The sequence below is a fragment of the Geotrypetes seraphini genome, chromosome 10, assembly GCF_902459505.1.
Source record: "Geotrypetes seraphini chromosome 10, aGeoSer1.1, whole genome shotgun sequence".
Taxonomy (NCBI): Eukaryota; Metazoa; Chordata; class Amphibia; order Gymnophiona; family Dermophiidae; genus Geotrypetes; species Geotrypetes seraphini.
The window spans coordinates 141,428,471-141,447,706 of NC_047093.1; the positions used below are offsets into that span (position 1 = coordinate 141,428,471).

At 45.1% G+C, this 19,236-nt stretch overlaps 1 protein-coding gene across 1 annotated transcript in view; it reads left to right on the top strand.

The window, feature by feature from the left end:
• Nucleotides 1-250: 250 nt before the first annotated feature.
• LMTK3 (lemur tyrosine kinase 3) overlaps nucleotides 251-19,236 on the top strand; it is a 49,405-nt gene continuing 30,419 nt past the window's right edge. Inside the window, exons 1-3 of the mRNA XM_033962398.1 lie at nucleotides 251-341; nucleotides 3,181-3,314; nucleotides 5,706-5,856. Coding sequence (XP_033818289.1) covers nucleotides 251-341; nucleotides 3,181-3,314; nucleotides 5,706-5,856 — 376 coding nt within the window. The remainder of the gene's footprint in view (nucleotides 342-3,180; nucleotides 3,315-5,705; nucleotides 5,857-19,236) is intronic.

Consider the following 19,236-nt stretch of genomic DNA (forward strand, 5'->3'; position numbering starts at 1 on the left):
AGGCCTTGGCACCCTCAACACACCCTCACCTTCCCTGCCACCCTTAGCCCTTTTACTGTCCCAGTGGCTGGTGTTTAATTCTCAACCTCAGCTCAGCCTGGCTTGCTGCCTATGACTGCTGTCTGTCTGTTCTTGTGTGCACTTAATTTTGTTTTCCTTTTAATTTTCAACCCTTCCCGCCGGCTGCTGCAACTCCCTGTGTTCCAGTAGGGACTGATCCCTCCCTGAACTCGAAGGCTGGCTCCCTAAAATGCTGACACTGGGGTCTCTCCTCTCCCTGCTGCTGGTTCACATGTCGTACTTCAGCCCCGAGAAGGCCTTGGCCGCACCTGCGGAGAGCGGTGAGTTCCAGCTGGAAAGAGGTTAAAATTGTTGGAGAAAGAACAGCATCTTCTCCTTGTGCCTTTTCCCCTCTTCCTTTGCTACCCATCCATCTTTTTCACCCACTTTTCTGCCCTCTGTTTTGTTTTCATGCAACTTTCTTCCCCCCCCCCCCCCCTTTAGGCGTGCATGCCCTCGCTTCCTTTTTAACCTTCCTTCGTTTCTCTCTTTGCCTGCTGCCCTCCACCAAATCCATCTCTCACATCATCCCTTCCTTGACCCGGGAGGGAAGTTCTACACACTATTCACACGTAAGCTAGAGTTACAGCAGAAAACTTTGTCCGGACTCTTCTCGGGTCCCTCTCCTTCCAGCTGACCACCCCCATCCCGTGTGTGACTTATCTTGCCATCCATGCACTAAAAAACAGTTTAAGGAAGAGGCTGTCGATTTTTGGGAGGAAGGACGCAGCTTTTGCACAGCGAAGGGTCACAGCCTTGTGCCAGGTTAACCAAAGAGGCTGGTGCATTCTCTGGGTTTGTCCTCCTCCTCCCCCCTCCCCCCCCCCCATGCACTGAATAGTTCTGATTTTCTTAAGGAAAGGAGAGGAACTGGTGGAAATATTTGTGCTTTGGCATCCACATGTGATGGGCCCAAAGCCCACCACCACCTCCTGGCTGAATCACATGGTTTGATGGTAGAGGGGATCCCTCGTGTATCCATGATTTTTATGCATTTGCTATGTCAGCTTCCACTTCTGTGTGTATGTGGGAAGTAAGTCCCTTATTATTGTTATGCCAGTGAAGTACCAGGCTCTCCCTATACTGCCTTGAAATGCAGTGCAGAACACGACACACAGCACGGATGTTGTATAATTCCACAGGTGTGGAAGTGCACAAGGATATCTGGATACAGGTGCACCCTGAACTCAGAGTCTGTTAGTCTTGCTAAATCCAGGAAAACACAGACCAAACTGGAACTGTCTTTTTGACAACCCTCTTTGCAAGGAGTTTGGCTGGAGTAGAGTTACCATTTGGCTCCAGAAAAAGGAGGGTGGATTGAGGCATCCGAGTTTTACTTCCATTGAAACCTGTCCTCCTTTTTCTGGAGCCATATGGGAACCCCAGCACTGGAGCAGGCGCCCTCGAATCTGTTCCTTGGCATTGCCTGCGGGATCAGTAGTGGAGCCCTGTAGATGGCATCACTTAAATGATGAATGCCAGATTTGCTCTGCTTAGAGATTTTAAGAGAAACTGAAGGATGTTTTCAGAGCATGAATCTGAAGATTGTATCAATCGATGCAGTGTATTTTTATTGTTAGTGCTGTTTGCTCTTTTGTAAGAGTGGCCGCGTACTAGATTTCTATGTTTGAGAAGTCATTTTGTTTTATATTGTTCAATTTATGGGTACGCCCCCACCTGGAATACTGCGTCCAGCACTGGTCACCGTAAATGAAGAAGGACATAGTACTACTCAAAAGGGTCCAGAGAAGAGTGACTAAAATGGTTAAGGGGCTGGAGGAGTTGCCGTACAGTGAGAGATTAGAGAAACTGGGACTCCTCCCCTGAGAGGGGACATGATCGAAACATTCAAGATAATGAAGGGACTAGACTTAATAGATAAAGACAAGTTGTTCACCCTCTCCAAGGTAGAGAGAACGAGAGGTCACTCTCTAAAATTGAAAGGGGATAGATTCCGTACAAACTTAAGGAAGTTCTTCTTCACCCAGAGAGTGGTAGAAATCTGGAACGCTCTTCCAGAGGCTGTTATAGGGGAAAACACCCTCCAGGGATTCAAGACAAAGTTAGACAAGTTCCTGCTGAACCAGAACGTACTCAGGTAAGACTAGACTTAGTTAGGTTACTGGTCTTTGACCTAAGGGCTGTCAAGGGAGCGGCCTGCTGGGCATGATGGTCTGCTAGTCTGACCCAGCAGCAGTTATTCTTAAGTTCTTATGACCTGTTTTTGTAAAACACTTAGAATTTTAGGATGGGCAGTATTAACGTACTTAAACATTCAACTTTCAATCATCTCTGTAACAGCAAGATCAAGGTTGACAACTGGCTTCAGATTCAGTGTTGATTCAGTCCTGGGTTTACCGCAGGGCATGCTAGGACATGTAGCAATCAGAACTACAAGTTCCTGTATGCTATGGGGTAAACCCAAGACTGGATCGACCCTGTCAGGTGAATGGAGCTGGTTGGCAAAGGGAGTGACTGCCTCCAGTTTTGCAGGATGGGGCTGATCCACACTTGGTTTTATGGGCTCCCACCCCAGGCATGGACATGGAGTCCCATGGGGTTTTTATTCCCCCGTTTTTGTTGGGGAAATGGAGAATTACTAAAATGAAACTAGGATCATACAATTAGCCTGTTCTACAAAAAAAGAGCCAGCTGGTGACCCCTACAGTACAATAAAAAGCTGTTTTAAATCTGGTTCCTTCTAATCTGAGTCGGATGAATGCCAGACAAAGGTCCATATTCACATACGTAGGGTTACCATATGGCTCCAGAATAAGGAGGACATATTTCAATGGAAGTAAAATCCGGATGTCTCAATCCTTTCTAGAAACATGATGGCAGATAAAGGCCAAATGGCCCATCCAGTCTGCCCATCCGCAGTAACCATTATCTCTTCCTCTCTCTAAGAGGCTTTCTTGAATTCAGACACAATCTTTGTCTCAGCCATCTCTTCCAGAAGACTGTTCTAATTTTTTCTGGAGCCATATTATAACCCTACACACGCACAGATAGCGTAAACACTGACAAACACTGAAGGAGCGAATGTAGGAGATGCGTTACGTCCATCTTGTGGTGAAAGTTCTGATCCTGACTACTGGCTCTTTTCCTCTTTCCTGTCAGATGGTACTTCCCAAGGACGATTGCCTCTGGCACCGCCCTATGCTGTGGTCCTAATTTCCTGCTCGGGGCTTCTGGCCTTCGTCTTCCTCCTCCTCACCTGTCTGTGCTGCAAGCGAGGAGATGTCGGGTTCAAGGTGAGTGATGTGGGGGAGATGGAGGAAAAGTCAGGGAGCTGCCCCTCCATGGAGACAAGTGAAACTGGACCATGTTGGTCTGTTTGGATTGAGCTAGATGAACAAGGAACAGGTGACATGGTGACAGAATTTGTCACCGTCCTTATGGATAACTGTAGGAAACCATCCCGTGTCATTCTTTAGTGTCTATTAGAGAATGACACGGTGACAGAATTCATCACCGTTCCCGTCCCCAATCTTCATGTCATTCTTTAAGGAGAGAGGAAAGAATCAGAGTATAATTGGGCACAATCACTGACCCGCAAGCTTTGCTTTGAAGAATGCTGGTGTAGAAGGACCGAGGTTGAAATAGACATTAGAAAATGACATGGGATTATTTCCCGCGGTTATCCGCGGGGACGGGGACGGTGATGAATTTTGTCACCGTGTCATTCTCTGGTGTCTATCTCAACCTCAGTCCTACACCAGCATTCTTCAATGCAAAGCTTGAGGGTCAGTGGCTGGAAACCATCCTGCGTCATTCTTTAATGTCTATCTCAACTAGCATTCTTTATTGTAAGGCTTGAGGGTCAGTGGGTCAGTGCCCAGTCATACTCTGATTCTTCCCTCTCTCCATAAAGAATGAAATGGGGGTAGTTCCCCACAGTTATCCGCAGGGACGGGGACAAATTCTGTCACTGTGTCATTCTCTAAGTTAAACCTAAAGCCACTAGGGTGATCACAGGGAAACAGCTGAATGACCCAACTGAAGGAGGGAAACTTCTAGCCACTCTGTTTTTTTTGTACATAGAGCTCCAGTGCATTGTGGGATTTGTTGTCTTTTGACATCAGTACTGCAGATACTAAACTCGAGAGGGTCCAGAGAAGGGCGACAAGGATGATTAAGGGCATGGAAAACCTTTCATATGCTGAAAGGTTGGAGAAGCTGGGACTCTTTACCCTAGAGAAGTGGAGACTTAGAGGGAACACGATAGAGACTTATAAAATCATGAAAGGCATAGAGAAGGTGGAGAAGGACAGATTCTTCAGACATACAGGGCCAACAAAAACAACAGGGCATTCAGAAAAATTGAAGGGAGACAGATTCAAAACAAATGCTAGGAAGTTCTTCTTCACTCAGAGGGTGATGGACACATGGAATGCTCTCCCAGTGGAGGTGATAGGGAAGAGTACAATATTGGGCTTCAAAAAGGGATTGGATGACTTCCTGAAGGAGAAGGGGATTGAAGGGTATACGAGTACTAATGAATAGGGAATAAAGAATTTAGGTAATGACTTACAGGTCACGAACCTGGGGGCCGCGGCGGAAGCGGACTGCTGGGTATGATGGATCCCTGGTCTGACCCGGCAGAGGCAATGCTTATGTTCTAAACTGCATCACAATAGGGGCCGCCAAGAATCCAGACTCAGACAGAAAATCTCCCTCCTTGGACATCTCTGAAACATGTAGCAAAGAATTCCCGTTGGTTGAGATAGGAGGCTTAATGCAGATGGTTGGCCCATTTGTACATGAGGCCAATGGAGATGGTACAAAAATCTGCGAAATTCATTGGCTTTTAGTTTTGTCCACTCCAGTGGCGAAGCAAGGGTTACAGGCGCCCAGGGTGTTGGTGCCCCTCCCCCACTCCCCCCCCCCGCTCCCCTCTGCCATACGCACACCCTCCCCATCCCTTCCCCTGTACCTCTATTTGTTCACCGCAACATGAACTTCAACGTGCTCCTCATGACCCAGTCGTCTCTCCTGCTGACATCACTTCTAATGCACGGCACCCGGAAGTGACATCAGTGGGAGAGATGATGCGTTCACAAAGAGCATGTTAAAGGGAAGAGGACGAGGGGAGGAGTGGGAAGAAGCAGGGCAGAGAGGAGGAGGGGTGCCAGTGCCCCTATCAACATGGCGCCCGAGGCGGACTGCCCCCCTCCTCACCCTTACTTCGCCACTGGTCCATTCATCCATAGTAAATATTAAAGTCTTGATGCACTAGATCAAGGGTAGGGAATTCCGGGCTTCGAGAGCTGTATTCCAGTCGGGTTTTCAGGATTTCCTCAATGAATATGCATTGAAAGCAGTGCATGCAAATAGATCTCATGCATATTCATTGGGGAAATCCTGGAAACCCGACTGGAATACGGCTCTCGAGGACCGGAGTTCCCTACCCCTGCACTAGATCCAAAAAACTGAAAATTGGCAAGGTTGAAGTTTATCCCATTTGTCCATAAGACCATGTCTTTGGGTAGGAAAAATCCATTCGATCTCTGGCTATCCAAAAGACTCTGTCCTTGTATTCTTCAGTCAGAATCTTCACAGTGAGATGAGAAACTGGTGCATTCTTGCCAAACCGTATTTGATTTCCACACATCCTTACCCATTTCTCACTCTCTCGTTTGCAGGAATTTGAAAATGCAGACGGGGACGATTACTCAGGGGAGTACACCCCACCCGCTGAGGAATCATCCTCTTCCCAGTCCGTCCCAGATGTCTACATTCTCCCACTCTCCGAGGTGTCGCTTCCAGTCACCAATCCGCAGCTCCCGAAGACAGGTACACCCAAAAGGTCCCCTTTCCTCCCAGCCCCATCCCGCATGTGTCGTGCCCTGCTCGCCAGCTCGATTCTCCGAGGTTATGCCTGGCTAACGACCCTCTCTATTTGTAATTCTGTAGTCATACTGGGGTTAATCCCTGATAGGTTACCAAAAATTAGTTGCTGGATTCTATAAATATTGGCCAGGGTTGTGTAACGATATTTGAATGTGATCCTAAGATGGATGTGCCACTTAATAGGTTAACGAGGCATTAAGAGTCAATAATGGGATGCTAACCATCAGTCGTTGACATTATAACACTGTGCACCCCAAGGAGGGCAGGGCCACGGGAAGGGCATAGGCGGGTTCAGAGGTGACCTGAAAAATTGAGTGTAGTGTTTATAGAATTCCAGAGATGCTCACTCAACTTGTGCTCCAGGATATTCACCAGATTTCAGTTGGCGCAACTGGGAGTCGGTGCGACCAGCTGTTCTATAAAGAGCGCTCGTCCCAGAGCGCCGGTTTTCCCTGAGCCCCTGATTTTCAGCTTTATTTACTGAATCTGGCCCTACGTGCATGTTCTCTCGCGTAACTGCCATTGTGGAAATCTTTACCCGCGTGACTGCCATTGTGCCAAACTTTACCCGCGACCAGCACACCAAAGTTTGGCGTAAATGCTCGCTCCTAAATGACCACGTTACACCACACCAATCACACATAGAGTAACTTTTAAAAATCTTACTGTTAACTTTAAAAATTCAACAATCACATGCGCCGCTATTTTTGGATCGTCTTTTGATACCGTATTCTTCATTTAGGGCACTCAGATCAACAAACAACATTTATTAACTATTCCTTCTCTAAAAATAATAGGGACCAGGAGATCTACTATTTTCTCGGTCATAGCACCCCAGCTTTAGAACAATTTACCACTATATCTACGTAATGAACCTTCCTTAGAAAAATTCAAGCGCTCCTTAAAAAGCTTTCTGTACAAGGATGCTTTCAAAACATAGAAGAACAAAAATGAAACCCTAATATGAGGGAGGTAAAAAATCACGAAACAAGAAAAAACCTCCCAAACCCCAAGAATAAAAAATGGATAAGGGGGAGAGACAAAGGCAAACGAAGACCTCAGCTAACTTTAACCAAAATTTGGTGGCTGTGTGACTGAGGGCTCTCCCGTTCTAACAAATTTTGGTTAAAGTTAACTGAGGCCTTCGTTTGCCTTTGTCTCTCCCCCTAATCCATTTTTTATTCTTGGGGTTTGGGAGGTTTTTTCTTGTTTCAAAACATAGAAAGCATAACTTACCAAGTACTGAATCTTTAGACCTTAATGAATCTTATGAGAAGGTCGCCAAATTATTCTTTATTTTCTTCTTATGTGCTCCCACCATATGTGTTCTTCCCTAAATGTTTATTTTTCTTTCTTTAAAGATTGTAGTTCATCCCCCTTGCCTTTTGTACCAGTTTGTATTAGAACGTATATAATTTGTATACAATGTCTTGTTTTGTTCTCCCCCTTTTTTATTTTTATTTTTTTTAATTGTTATACACATTGAAATATATGATATTGCGTAGATAACAAATCTTAATAAACTTGAAACTTGTTAGGTGTATAATTAACAGTGTTCTATAACCTTAGAGCCAGGGCTGTGGAGTCGGAGTCGGAGGAAATTTCGGGTACCTGGAGTCGGAGTCGGAGTCAGAAGTACAAAAAACTGATGAGTCGGAGTCAGAACATTTATCTACCGACTCCATTTTTGAACTTGGCATACCAATCACAAGCGATTCTTTGAGCTATAGCACCCACTATATACACAGCACAAATGTTGCGAGCAGCTTCTGCGGCCTTAGAACCTTGATTAAAAGCAAAAAGAAGGTGGTGTCGAAAATGCTCATTTCTCTCAACCTGACATTCCATTTTAACGATCTGAAAATTAACCAGTGCTGTGGAGTCGGAGTCGGAGGAAATTTCGGGTACCTGGAGTCGGAGTCGGAGTCAGAAGTACAAAAAACTGAGGAGTCGGAGTCGGAACATTTATCTACCGACTCCATTTTTGAACTTGGCATACCGATCGCGAGCGATTCTTTCAGCTATAGCACCCCCTATATACACAGCACAAATGTTGCGAGCAGCTTCTGCGGCCTTAGAACCTTGATTGAAAGCAAAAAGAAGGTGGTGTCGAAAATGCTCATTTCTCTCAACCTGACATTCCATTTTAACGATCTGAAAATTAACCAGTGCTGTGGAGTCGGAGTCGGAGGAAATTTCGGGCACCTGGAGTCGGAGTCGGAGTCTGAAGTACAAAAAACTGAGGAGTCGGAGTCGGAACATTTATCTACCGACTCCATTTTTGAACTTGGCATACCAATCGCGAGCGATTCTTTCAGCTATAGCACCCACTATATACACAGCACAAATGTTGCGAGCAGCTTCTGCGGCCTTAGAACCTTGATTGAAAACAAAAAGAAGGTGGTGTCGAAAATGCTCATTTCTCTCAACCTGACATTCCATTTTAACGATCTGAAAATTAACCAGTGCTGTGGAGTCGGAGTCGGAGGAAATTTCGGGCACCTGGAGTCGGAGTGGGAGTCTGAAGTACAAAAAACTGAGGAGTCGGAGTCGGAACATTTATCTACCGACTCCATTTTTGAACTTGGCATACCAATCACGAGCGATTCTTTGAGCTATAGCACCCACTATATACACAGCACAAATGTTGCGAGCAGCTTCTGCGGCCTTAGAACCTTGATTGAAAGCAAAAAGAAGGTGGTGTCGAAAATGCTCATTTCTCTCAACCTGACATTCCATTTTAACGATCTGAAAATTAACCAGTGCTGTGGAGTCGGAGTCAGAGGAAATTTCGGGTACCTGGAGTCGGAGTCGGAGTCAGAAGTACAAAAAACTGAGGAGTCGGAGTCGGAACATTTATCTACCGACTCCATTTTTGAACTTGGCATACCAATCGCGAGCGATTCTTTCAGCTATAGCACCCACTATATACACAGCACAAATGTTGCGAGCAGCTTCTGCGGCCTTAGAACCTTGATTGAAAGCAAAAAGAAGGTGGTGTCGAAAATGCTCATTTCTCTCAACTTGACATTCCATTTTAACGATCTGAAAATTAACCAGTGCTGTGGAGTCAGAGTCGGAGGAAATTTCGGGTACCTGGAGTCGGAGTCGGAGTCAGAAGTACAAAAAACTGAGGAGTCGGAGTCAGAACATTTATCTACCGACTCCATTTTTGAACTTGGCATACCAATCGCGAGCGATTCTTTCAGCTATAGCACCCATTATATACACAGCACAAATGTTGCGAGCAGCTTCTGCGGCCTTAGAACCTTGATTGAAAGCAAAAAGAAGGTGGTGTCGAAAATGCTCATTTCTCTCAACCTGACATTCCATTTTAACGATCTGAAAATTAACCAGTGCTGTGGAGTCGGAGTCGGAGGAAATTTCGGGCACCTGGAGTCGGAGTCGGAGTCTGAAGTACAAAAAACTGAGGAGTCGGAGTCGGAACATTTATCTACCGACTCCATTTTTGAACTTGGCATACCAATCGCCAGCGATTCTTTCAGCTATAGCACCCACTATATACACAGCACAAATGTTGCGAGCAGCTTCTGCGGCCTTAGAACCTTGATTGAAAACAAAAAGAAGGTGGTGTCGAAAATGCTCATTTCTCTCAACCTGACATTCCATTTTAACGATCTGAAAATTAACCAGTGCTGTGGAGTCGGAGTCGGAGGAAATTTCGGGCACCTGGAGTCGGAGTCGGAGTCTGAAGTACAAAAAACTGAGGAGTCGGAGTCGGAACATTTATCTACCGACTCCATTTTTGAACTTGGCATACCAATCACGAGCGATTCTTTGAGCTATAGCACCCACTATATACACAGCACAAATGTTGCGAGCAGCTTCTGCGGCCTTAGAACCTTGATTGAAAGCAAAAAGAAGGTGGTGTCGAAAATGCTCATTTCTCTCAACCTGACATTCCATTTTAACGATCTGAAAATTAACCAGTGCTGTGGAGTCGGAGTCAGAGGAAATTTCGGGTACCTGGAGTCGGAGTCGGAGTCAGAAGTACAAAAAACTGAGGAGTCGGAGTCAGAACATTTATCTACCGACTCCATTTTTGAACTTGGCATACCAATCGCGAGCGATTCTTTCAGCTATAGCACCCATTATATACACAGCACAAATGTTGCGAGCAGCTTCTGTGGCCTTAGAACCTTGATTGAAAGCAAAAAGAAGGTGGTGTCGAAAATGCTCATTTCTCTCAACCTGACATTCCATTTTAACGATCTGAAAATTAACCAGTGCTGTGGAGTCGGAGTCGGAGGAAATTTCGGGTACCTGGAGTCGGAGTCGGAGTCTGAAATACAAAAAACTGAAGAGTCGGAGTCGGAACATTTATCTACCGACTCCACAGCCCTGCTTAGAGCGCAAGTGCTAGGCAAGCCCCTGCAGTAAAGGCACACTTAGGCACCATTTATATAATCTGGCCCTAAGTGCAGCAAAACACATAACTACGAATTAATGCCAACTGGAAGCTAATTTTGTCAATTACACAAAAGGAAAAAAGACGTCTCCAAATAATATAAAACACGGCCGTTAAACTCATCCACAACGATAAAAAATATGATCATGTCATCCCTCTGCTGATCAACCCCCATTGGCTCCCAATTAGTCACCACATTACATTCAAAATACTACTTTTAGTATTTAAAACTTTAATCTTTAAAGAACCTCAATTTATTGACAGAATGCTCATCCCCCATAATACTTCCCGGTCCCTTCGTTCGACATCACAAAATCTCCTAACGGTCCCTTCATTGGAAATTATAGGTATTAGAAGACAGGATATGTTCTCAGTAATGGCCCCCCAGCTATGGAACTCACTTCCCCAGTATATTAGAGAGGAAATAGACTTCAACCAATTTAAAAAATTTCTTAAAAGTTATCTTTTTAAAGACACATTTAATATCTAATTTTAGACGAAGATTTTTGGCTCAGTCTTTTACCCATCCTATTGTTTTTATCTTTTTTCTTAAACCTAGAACATGTAACTTTGTCCCTCTATCCCTCATGTTTCGTGTCTGTCTTAGATTTGTAAGTTTTAAGTTACTTAAATTATTTAACACTATTTTATGTAGTTGTAAATTGCTTAGCAACTTGAATAAGCGATTCATCAAATACTAATAAAAACTTGAACTTGAAACTTGAATTACGTTGTGCATGTAACTAGGTATTCTATAACTGGTAAGACGCAATTTTGTGCCCTAACCCCAGCTTTCTGCATGCACCTGAGATGTGTACACACAAAATTAATTGAATAACAAGCTCTGGACCATCAATAATTGGGTATGAATAACCAGTCATTGAAGTTCATTGGCATCCATTAGAATCTGCGTGTGCATCCTGCTTTGCGCTATTCTATAACACTGGACTCCAACGTATACAAAATACTAGGGGGGCATGAAATGAAGCTACTATGTAGTAGATTTAAAACAAACCGGAGAAAATATCTCTTCACACAACATGTAATTAAACTCTGGAATTCTTTGCCAGAGAATGTGGTGAAATCAGTTAGCTTAGCAGGGTTTATAAAAGATTTGGATAATTTCCTTAAAAAGAAGTCCATAGGCCATTATTGAGATGGCTTGGGGAAATTCATTGCTTATTCCTAGGATAAACAGCATAGAATCTGTTTTACTACTTGGGATCTAGCTAGACACTTGGGACCTGGGTTGGCCACTTTTGGGCTTGATGGACCTTTGGTCTGTCCCAGTACAGCAGCTCTTATGTGAGCCAAGCTATTGTGACATCACCAATGAGATTGGCTCTTAGGCATTGGTGGAATGAGGCATTATGATATCACAATCTCAGCTCTGGAATGTTGCTACTCTTTGGGTTTCTGCCTGGTACTTGGGACCTGGGTTGACCACTGCCGAAACAATATACTGGGCTTGAGGGACCTTCGGTCTGTCCCAGTATGTCAGCTCTTATGTGAGGCAAGTATTGTGACATCACTGATAAGGTTGGCTCTTAGGCATTGGTGGAATGAGGCATTATGGCATCACAATCTGAACTCTGGAATGTTGCTACTCTTTGGGTTTCTGCCTGGTACTTGGGACCTGGGTTGGCCACTGTTGGAAACAGGATACTGGGCTTCATGGACCTTCCGGTCTGTCCCAGTATGGCAATTCTTATGTTATTATGACATCCCATAGCACTTATCTCAAAAGGGGAGCTAAGGGTGTGTCAGGAGCATTTCAATAAAGTGGCTCACGTGGTCAGCAGCAGGTGCGGGAGTCGGCATAGCGCTGATTTTTTTACGGCTCCCATTTTTAAGCATCGTTTATAGAATTCACCTACCCCAGGAGGGATCGGCCCTGCCTCTGCTCACTTTGTGCCCCTGCTTCCCTCCAGCCCATTGAGGGCCGCAGAAAAGCTTCCTGCCTGTGCAGGATTGATTGGGCTGATTCTGCCCACTGCAGCGTCTGACTCCTCTTCAGCCCATTGAGGGCCGCCGAAAGTTTTCTCCCCAGCGACTCTTCAAGGCAGAGGAAGGAGGAAGCTCTCCTCCATCTTGTTCCCTCCTTCCTCTGCCTGACACCTCTTATGCATGAAGGATTGCTTTCTCTTAGCCCGACTGGACCTAATGCTAAACTTTACCTTGTCTAAGTTCTTACACGATACTATCCAGTTGCTAAGTTGTGCTCAGTGTTAATGATCAGACTCAGTGCTAAGTTTTCTCCTTATCTAGATGCTAAGTTCCACCCTGATTTTGCTCTCAATGAAACTAACAGATATTAGTTGAGCATAGTGCTAAGTTTTACCCTGATTAGATGCCCAGTTTAGGTTCCCACATGAAAACACTAGAGATGCTAAGCTGTACTCACTGCTAAGGATCGGGCTATGTGCTAAGTTTCTACTTGTTTAGATGCCAAGTTGCCTAGCTCTTCCTCTGATTAAGCTCTCCCAAAAAACTAATTGACGCTTAAGTCATACCTCCGTTCTTGTCTTACTAGCCTCAGTTAGGTACCGAGTTGCCCTCCTGTTTTAAACCATCTCTCAGAGATTAAATAAGTCCCTAGCTTTCTCCCTGAGTTGAGAGTAAGCCTTTCCTCTGCTCCAAAATTACCCCCCCCAAAGGCTTCCCTAATTCTCATCATGAAGCCACCTTCGTGGCTCTTTCTTCTCCTACTCTGCTCATCCTTCAACACCACCCTCTGCTTGAAACCTCCTTCTCCCAACCTACTCGACTCCACAAATGTCAGTAATATCTGCCCTGGCCTCAGAATCCCCATGCTGATACGCACCAGAAATCATCCCTTCAAAAAAAAAACCTCAAAGAGTCAACCACGCTTCTTTAAAGCCTGTTCCCCCTGCCAATCTTCCCAACCATGCCTCTGACTCTCTCACCCCAGTCCCGATACTTTATTGCAACGCCAGATCCGCATGCAACAAGACTCAAATTTTGAAGGACCTACTCGAGGATTTTGACCCTGGATTCCTATACATCATGGATTACAAAAGATGACCTATTTACACAAAATGAACTCTGCTCCCACGACTACCAAGGCCTCTTCTCACCCAGAACTAACCGAAAAGGAAGTGGCCTGGCACTTCTCTACAAATCGTTCTTCGATGTCCAGCTCCTCAAAATAGAATATATGCTAGCCTCAGTCAACGATGAACTCCACCTTCACCCACTGGGTATCCTGCTTTTATATCGCCCACCTACCACTTGGTACAAATCCTCCAAACTCGTCCTCGAGACCATAACAAATGCCTTCCTCAAATTTCAAAGATTACTGATCATTGGGGATATCAATCTCCACCTAACATAGAAACATAGAAGATGACGGCAGAAAAGGGCCACAGCCCATCAAGTCTGCCCACTCCAACAACCCTACCCCCTTGAATTTACCCCCTAGAGATCCCACATGTGTATCCCATTTCCTTTTAAAATCCTTCACGCTGCTGGCCTGAATCACCTGAAGTGGAAGTTCATTCCAACGATCGGCCACCCTTTCGGTGAAGAAGAACTTCCTGGTGTCGCCATGAAATTTCCCACCCCTGATTTTCAGCGGATGTCCTCTTGTTGCAGAGGGACCTTTAAAAAAGAAGATATCATCCTCCACCTCAATACGGCCGGTGATATATTTAAACGTCTCTATCATGTCTCCTCTCTCTCTACGTTCTTCGAGTGAATATAGCTGCAATTTATTCAGCCTTTCTTCATACGGGAGGTCTTTGAGTCCCGAGACCATTCTGGTGGCCATTCTTTGAACCGACTCAACTCTCAGCACATCTTTTTGGTAATGTGGCCTCCAGAATTGTACACAATATTCCAGATGAGGCCTCACCATGGATCTGTACAATGGCATTATAACTTCGGGCTTCCGGCTGATAAAACTTCTTCGGATACAACCCATCATTTGTCTTGCCTTTGATGAAGCCTTCTCCACTTGATTGGCAGTCTTCATGTCTTCGCTAATGATCACCCCCAAATCACGTTCCGCCTTGGTCCTAACTAAGGTTTCACCATTTAGTGTGTAAGTTTTGCATGGATTCCTGCTGCCGAGGTGCATGACCTTACATTTTCTAGCATTGAAGTTTAGCTGCCAAGTCGAGGACCAGTGTTCCAATAGAAGTAGGTCCTGCGTCATACTGTCTGGTAAAGTGTTCTCACTTACTATGTTGCATAGTTTGGCGTCATCGGCGAATAATGTGATTTTACCCTGAAGCCCCTGAGTCAGATCTCCCACAAATATGTTGAAGAGGATTGGGCCCAAGACCGAGCCCTGAGGCACTCCACTGATCACCTCCGACGTTTTTGAAGGGGCACCATTTACCACCACTCTCTGAAGTCTACTGTTTAGCCAATTACCGACCCATGTAGTTAACGTCTCTCCCAGTCCCATTGATTTCATCTTGTTCAATAGTCTGCGGTGCGGAATGCTATCAAAAGCTTTACTAAAGTCCAAGTAAACGATGTCTAGGGACTCACCCACATCCAGTTTCCTTGTTATCCAGTCAAAGAAACTAATTAGATTGGATTGGCAGGACCTGCCCTTGGTAAATCCATGTTGGCGGGGATCCCGTAGATTCTTCTCGTCTAGGATCGTATCTAATTTATGCTTAATTAGTGTTTCCATGAGTTTACTCACTATGGATGTGAGACTCACCGGTCTGTAATTCTCAGCCTCTGTCCTGCAGCCCTTTTTGTGGAGTGGGATTACATTGGCTGTTTTCCAGTCCAAGGGGACTCTTCCCGCCTTCAAGGAAAGATTGAAGAGCACAGACAATGGCTCTGCCAGGACATCACACAGCTCTCTAAGCACCCTGGGGTGTAGATTGTCCGGTCCCATGGCTTTGTTCACTTTGAGTCTTAATAGTTCAGAGTAGACGCTGCTGGGTGTAAACTCGAAATTCCAGAACGGGTCATCTGAGCTATGCCTTGCTTGCAACTGTGGACCGGACCCTGGCGCCTCGCAGGTAAAGACTGAGCAGAAGTATTCGTTTAGTAGTTCGGCTTTATCGGAATCTGATTCTGCATAAGTCCCGTCTGCTTTCCTAAGGCGTACTATCCCATTTGTGATTCTTTTCCTATCACTGATGTACCTGAAGAAGGATTTATCCCTTTTCTTAATGTCCTTTGCTAGATTATCTTCTATCCGAAGCTTGGCCTCTCTGACTGCCGTTTTGACAGCTTTGGACTTGGCCAGATAGTCTTCTTTTACTGCTCCTCTTCCTGAGTGTTTGTAGGAAACAAATGCTTTTTTCTTTTTCTTAACGAGGTCCGAGATTTCTGTAGTGAACCACTGGGGTCTGTTATTCCTCCGTCGTTTGCTTGTTGTTTTTATATAGCGATTTATTGCTTCATGTAGGGTAGATTTCAGGTTTGCCCACATAGCCTCTACATTATTGGTTTCGGCATGGTCTTGCAGTGCCCGATGGACGAAGTCTCCCATGCGTTTGAAGTCAGTGCCACGAAAATTTAGGACCTTTGTTGTTGTGGTCGATCTGGAGAAACCCTTCCGAAGGTTGAACCAAACCATGTTATGGTCGCTGGAGGCCAGCGTATCACCTACCGAAACTTCCGATACGCTGTCTCCGTTGGTGAGTACCAGGTCTAGTAACGCCTGGTCCCTAGTGGGCTCCAATACCAATTGTTTGAGCCGTGCACCCTTTATGGAGGTTAACAACCTTCTGCTGCCGCTAGTTTGTGCGGTAAGTGCATTCCAATCTGTATCGGGCGTATTAAAAACCCCTAACAGTACTGTGTCCCCACGCAAGGTGATGTTTTCAATGTCTTCGATTAATTCCATATCCTTGTCTACCTGTTGTCTTGGAGGTCTGTAAATCACACCAAGATACAGGCATTTTTCATTTCCTCTAGCCAGGTTCACCCAGAGGGATTCCCCGGTATACTTGACATCTGTGATTATGGTAGTTTTGATGTCTTCTCTAGTGTATAGAGCTACCCCTCCTCCTAACTTGCCCTCCCTGTCTCGACGGAGTAAGTTGTAACCCGGTATAACCATATCCCACCCTTGTGAGTCCGTGAACCAAGTTTCGGATATCGCCACTACGTCTAGGTCGGCGTTCATTATTTCCGTCTCTAAATTTAGAATTTTATTGCCCAAACTGTGTGCATTGACATACATAGCTCTCCATACCTTGTGTTTGCTAAGTCCCTGTACAGAGTTTCCCTCCTGAGTTAGTGTGACCCCTGATGATTACATCACCAGCAAGGATGCGACTGAATTTAATAACTTCCTTACCACTCTAGGTTCCCCCCCCCTGCATCCTCTCCAACCCATGAAAAGGGGCACACACTAGACATCATTAGTTTCCTTGATCTTACCGCTTACAAAACTTCAGCCGATGACACTTGCTAGGAACACGTCCCTTGGTCCGACCACTTCTTAGGGGCTTTCTGTCTCCCCATTTTCATGTCGCATCTTGGGGCCCCACCCCGTACCTCAAATTCCATTACCTTCCACAAAAAAATTATGAGCGAATCATTCTGGACCAAATTTCTCATCCAATTTTCCTCCGCTCCTAAGCCTGTAGATTCAGAAATCAATTGGCATAACTGGGTCGCCCTCTCCGAGTCCACCTACCACTCCCTCGCTCCACTATCCACTAAAACTGTCTCCTACTCCCGTAAGGCCCCTTGGTACCTCCCATATCACAAAGAACTGAAGCAGAAATGTCGAGCTCTGGAGCGAAAATGGAAAAAAATCTAAATCCCCTACAGATAGACAGTCCTGGAGGGCCAATATTAAGTTTTACAATACAGTACTAAAAAAAGGAAGGAAGAACTTCTATGGTGATAAAATCTCCAGATCCAACAACCAGAGTAGTACATTGTTCAACATCTGGCGCTCCTTAACTTCCAAAATCGACTCTACCTTGCTCCCCTCCTCTCCTTCAGCCGATGTTCTAGCAAAATTCTTCAATGAAAAGGTCACTACCTTAAGATGCTCCTTCCCATCTGCAGTCTCCTACAACTCCCCGGTGCCCTACCCTAACAGTCTCCAACCTTATCCCAGTCGACAGATCCTGTACTACCTTTGAGCACGTATCCGAATCCCTGGTCTTTAAACTCTGCCTCAAACTGAAATCCTGCAACTATACCTTGGACCCATTCCCCTCCTACCTATACGAGAAAATTCTCGCACAGGCCATCTCATCTCTTACCAAACTTATAAACTCTGCCCTACAATCGGGCCTATTTTCCCCAGAAATGGGTCATATTGCCTTGACCCCACTACTGAAAAAAGCTGACCTAGACCCTTCCACACCATCCAGCTATCGCCCAATAGCAAATATCCCTCTCCTAACCAAGATGCTAGAGTCTATCATATCTACCCAACTTTCATCCTATTTAGAGAGATTCTCTATTCTCCTACCTTACCAATATGGCTTTCGTCCCAACTTCAGCACCGAATCCCTATTGACCTCTTTAATCTCAAAGGTTCATCAACTTCATTCTCGTAATAAGTTCGCAGTTCTTCTACAATTCGACCTTTCTGCAGCTTTTGACATTGTCCATCATGATATTCTAGTTTACCAACTCTCCAAGATAGGCATTAACTCCACAGTCCTAGACTTGTTCTCGAAATTCTTACGTTCCCGCTCTTACACTGTCAACATGAATGGCACCTCATCCTCCCCCTGGAAACCGATATGTGGAGTCCCACAGGGCTCACCTCTATCTCCTATTCTTTTCAACATCTATATGTCCTCCCTGAAACTCCTCCATCTATCCCCCCTAGAAACACTTTACACTTATGCTGATGACATCCTTGTCCTCCTCGAGACCGACTTGAACCTCACTAACCTCTCTGAGAACATATCCTCATGTATAACGAACCTCCAATCCTGGGCCCTCACTGTACAAATGAAATTGACAGAGTCCAAAACAAAACTACTTTGGCTCGGCCCAAAATTAGACCATCTACCCACTTTCATCCCACTGTCCTCTGGCTCCACACTGCAGCTTGAGTTCTCCAGCAAAGTTCTGGGCATCATCATTGATTCTACATTGTCCTTCAATAACCACCTCAATTCCTTGGTAAAAAAAATACTTTTTCAGCCTTCACACACTGAGGAAAGTGAGATCCTGCTTCCATCAAAAACACTTTGCTGTTCTTGTTCAATCCACCATCCTTTTCAGACTGGACTATTGCAACTCTATCTACTTAAGCCTAACAAAGAAAAGTCTTCAAAGACTTCAGCGGATTCAGAATGCTGCGGCTAAGCTTATCTTCGCAAAAAGTAAATTTGACCGTGTCTCACTGCTCCTTTCCAAGCTTCACTGGCTTCCAGTAATCTCCAGGGTCCACTTTAAATGCGCCTGCCTAACTTTCAAGATCCTACATGGCATCCTTCCTCCCTTTATTCCAATTTCTTGGAATTCCTCAAATCCTAATACCACCAGATCTACCCAAAAATTAAAACTATCCTTCTCCTCATTAAAAGGCATTTCACATGCTGGAAAACTAGGGACCTCTCTCCCCTTCAGAATCACTGAGCTCTGGAATAGAGAATGACACGGTGACAAAATTCATCACCGTTCCCGTCCCCGCGGATAACCGCGGGAAACCATCTTCATGTCATTCTTTAAGGAGAGAGGGAAGAATCAGAATATGAATGGCCACAACTACTGACCCTCAAGCTTTGCTTTGAAGAATGCTGGTGTAGAAGGACTGAGGTTGAAATAGACACTAAAAAATGACATTGGTTTATTTCCCGCGGTTATCCGCGGGGACGGAAACGGTGATGAATTTTGTCACCATGTCATTCTCTACTCTGGAACAACCTTACCTCCCCACTTCAGAATCTGAGCTCCCTCCAACTTTTCCGCAAACATCT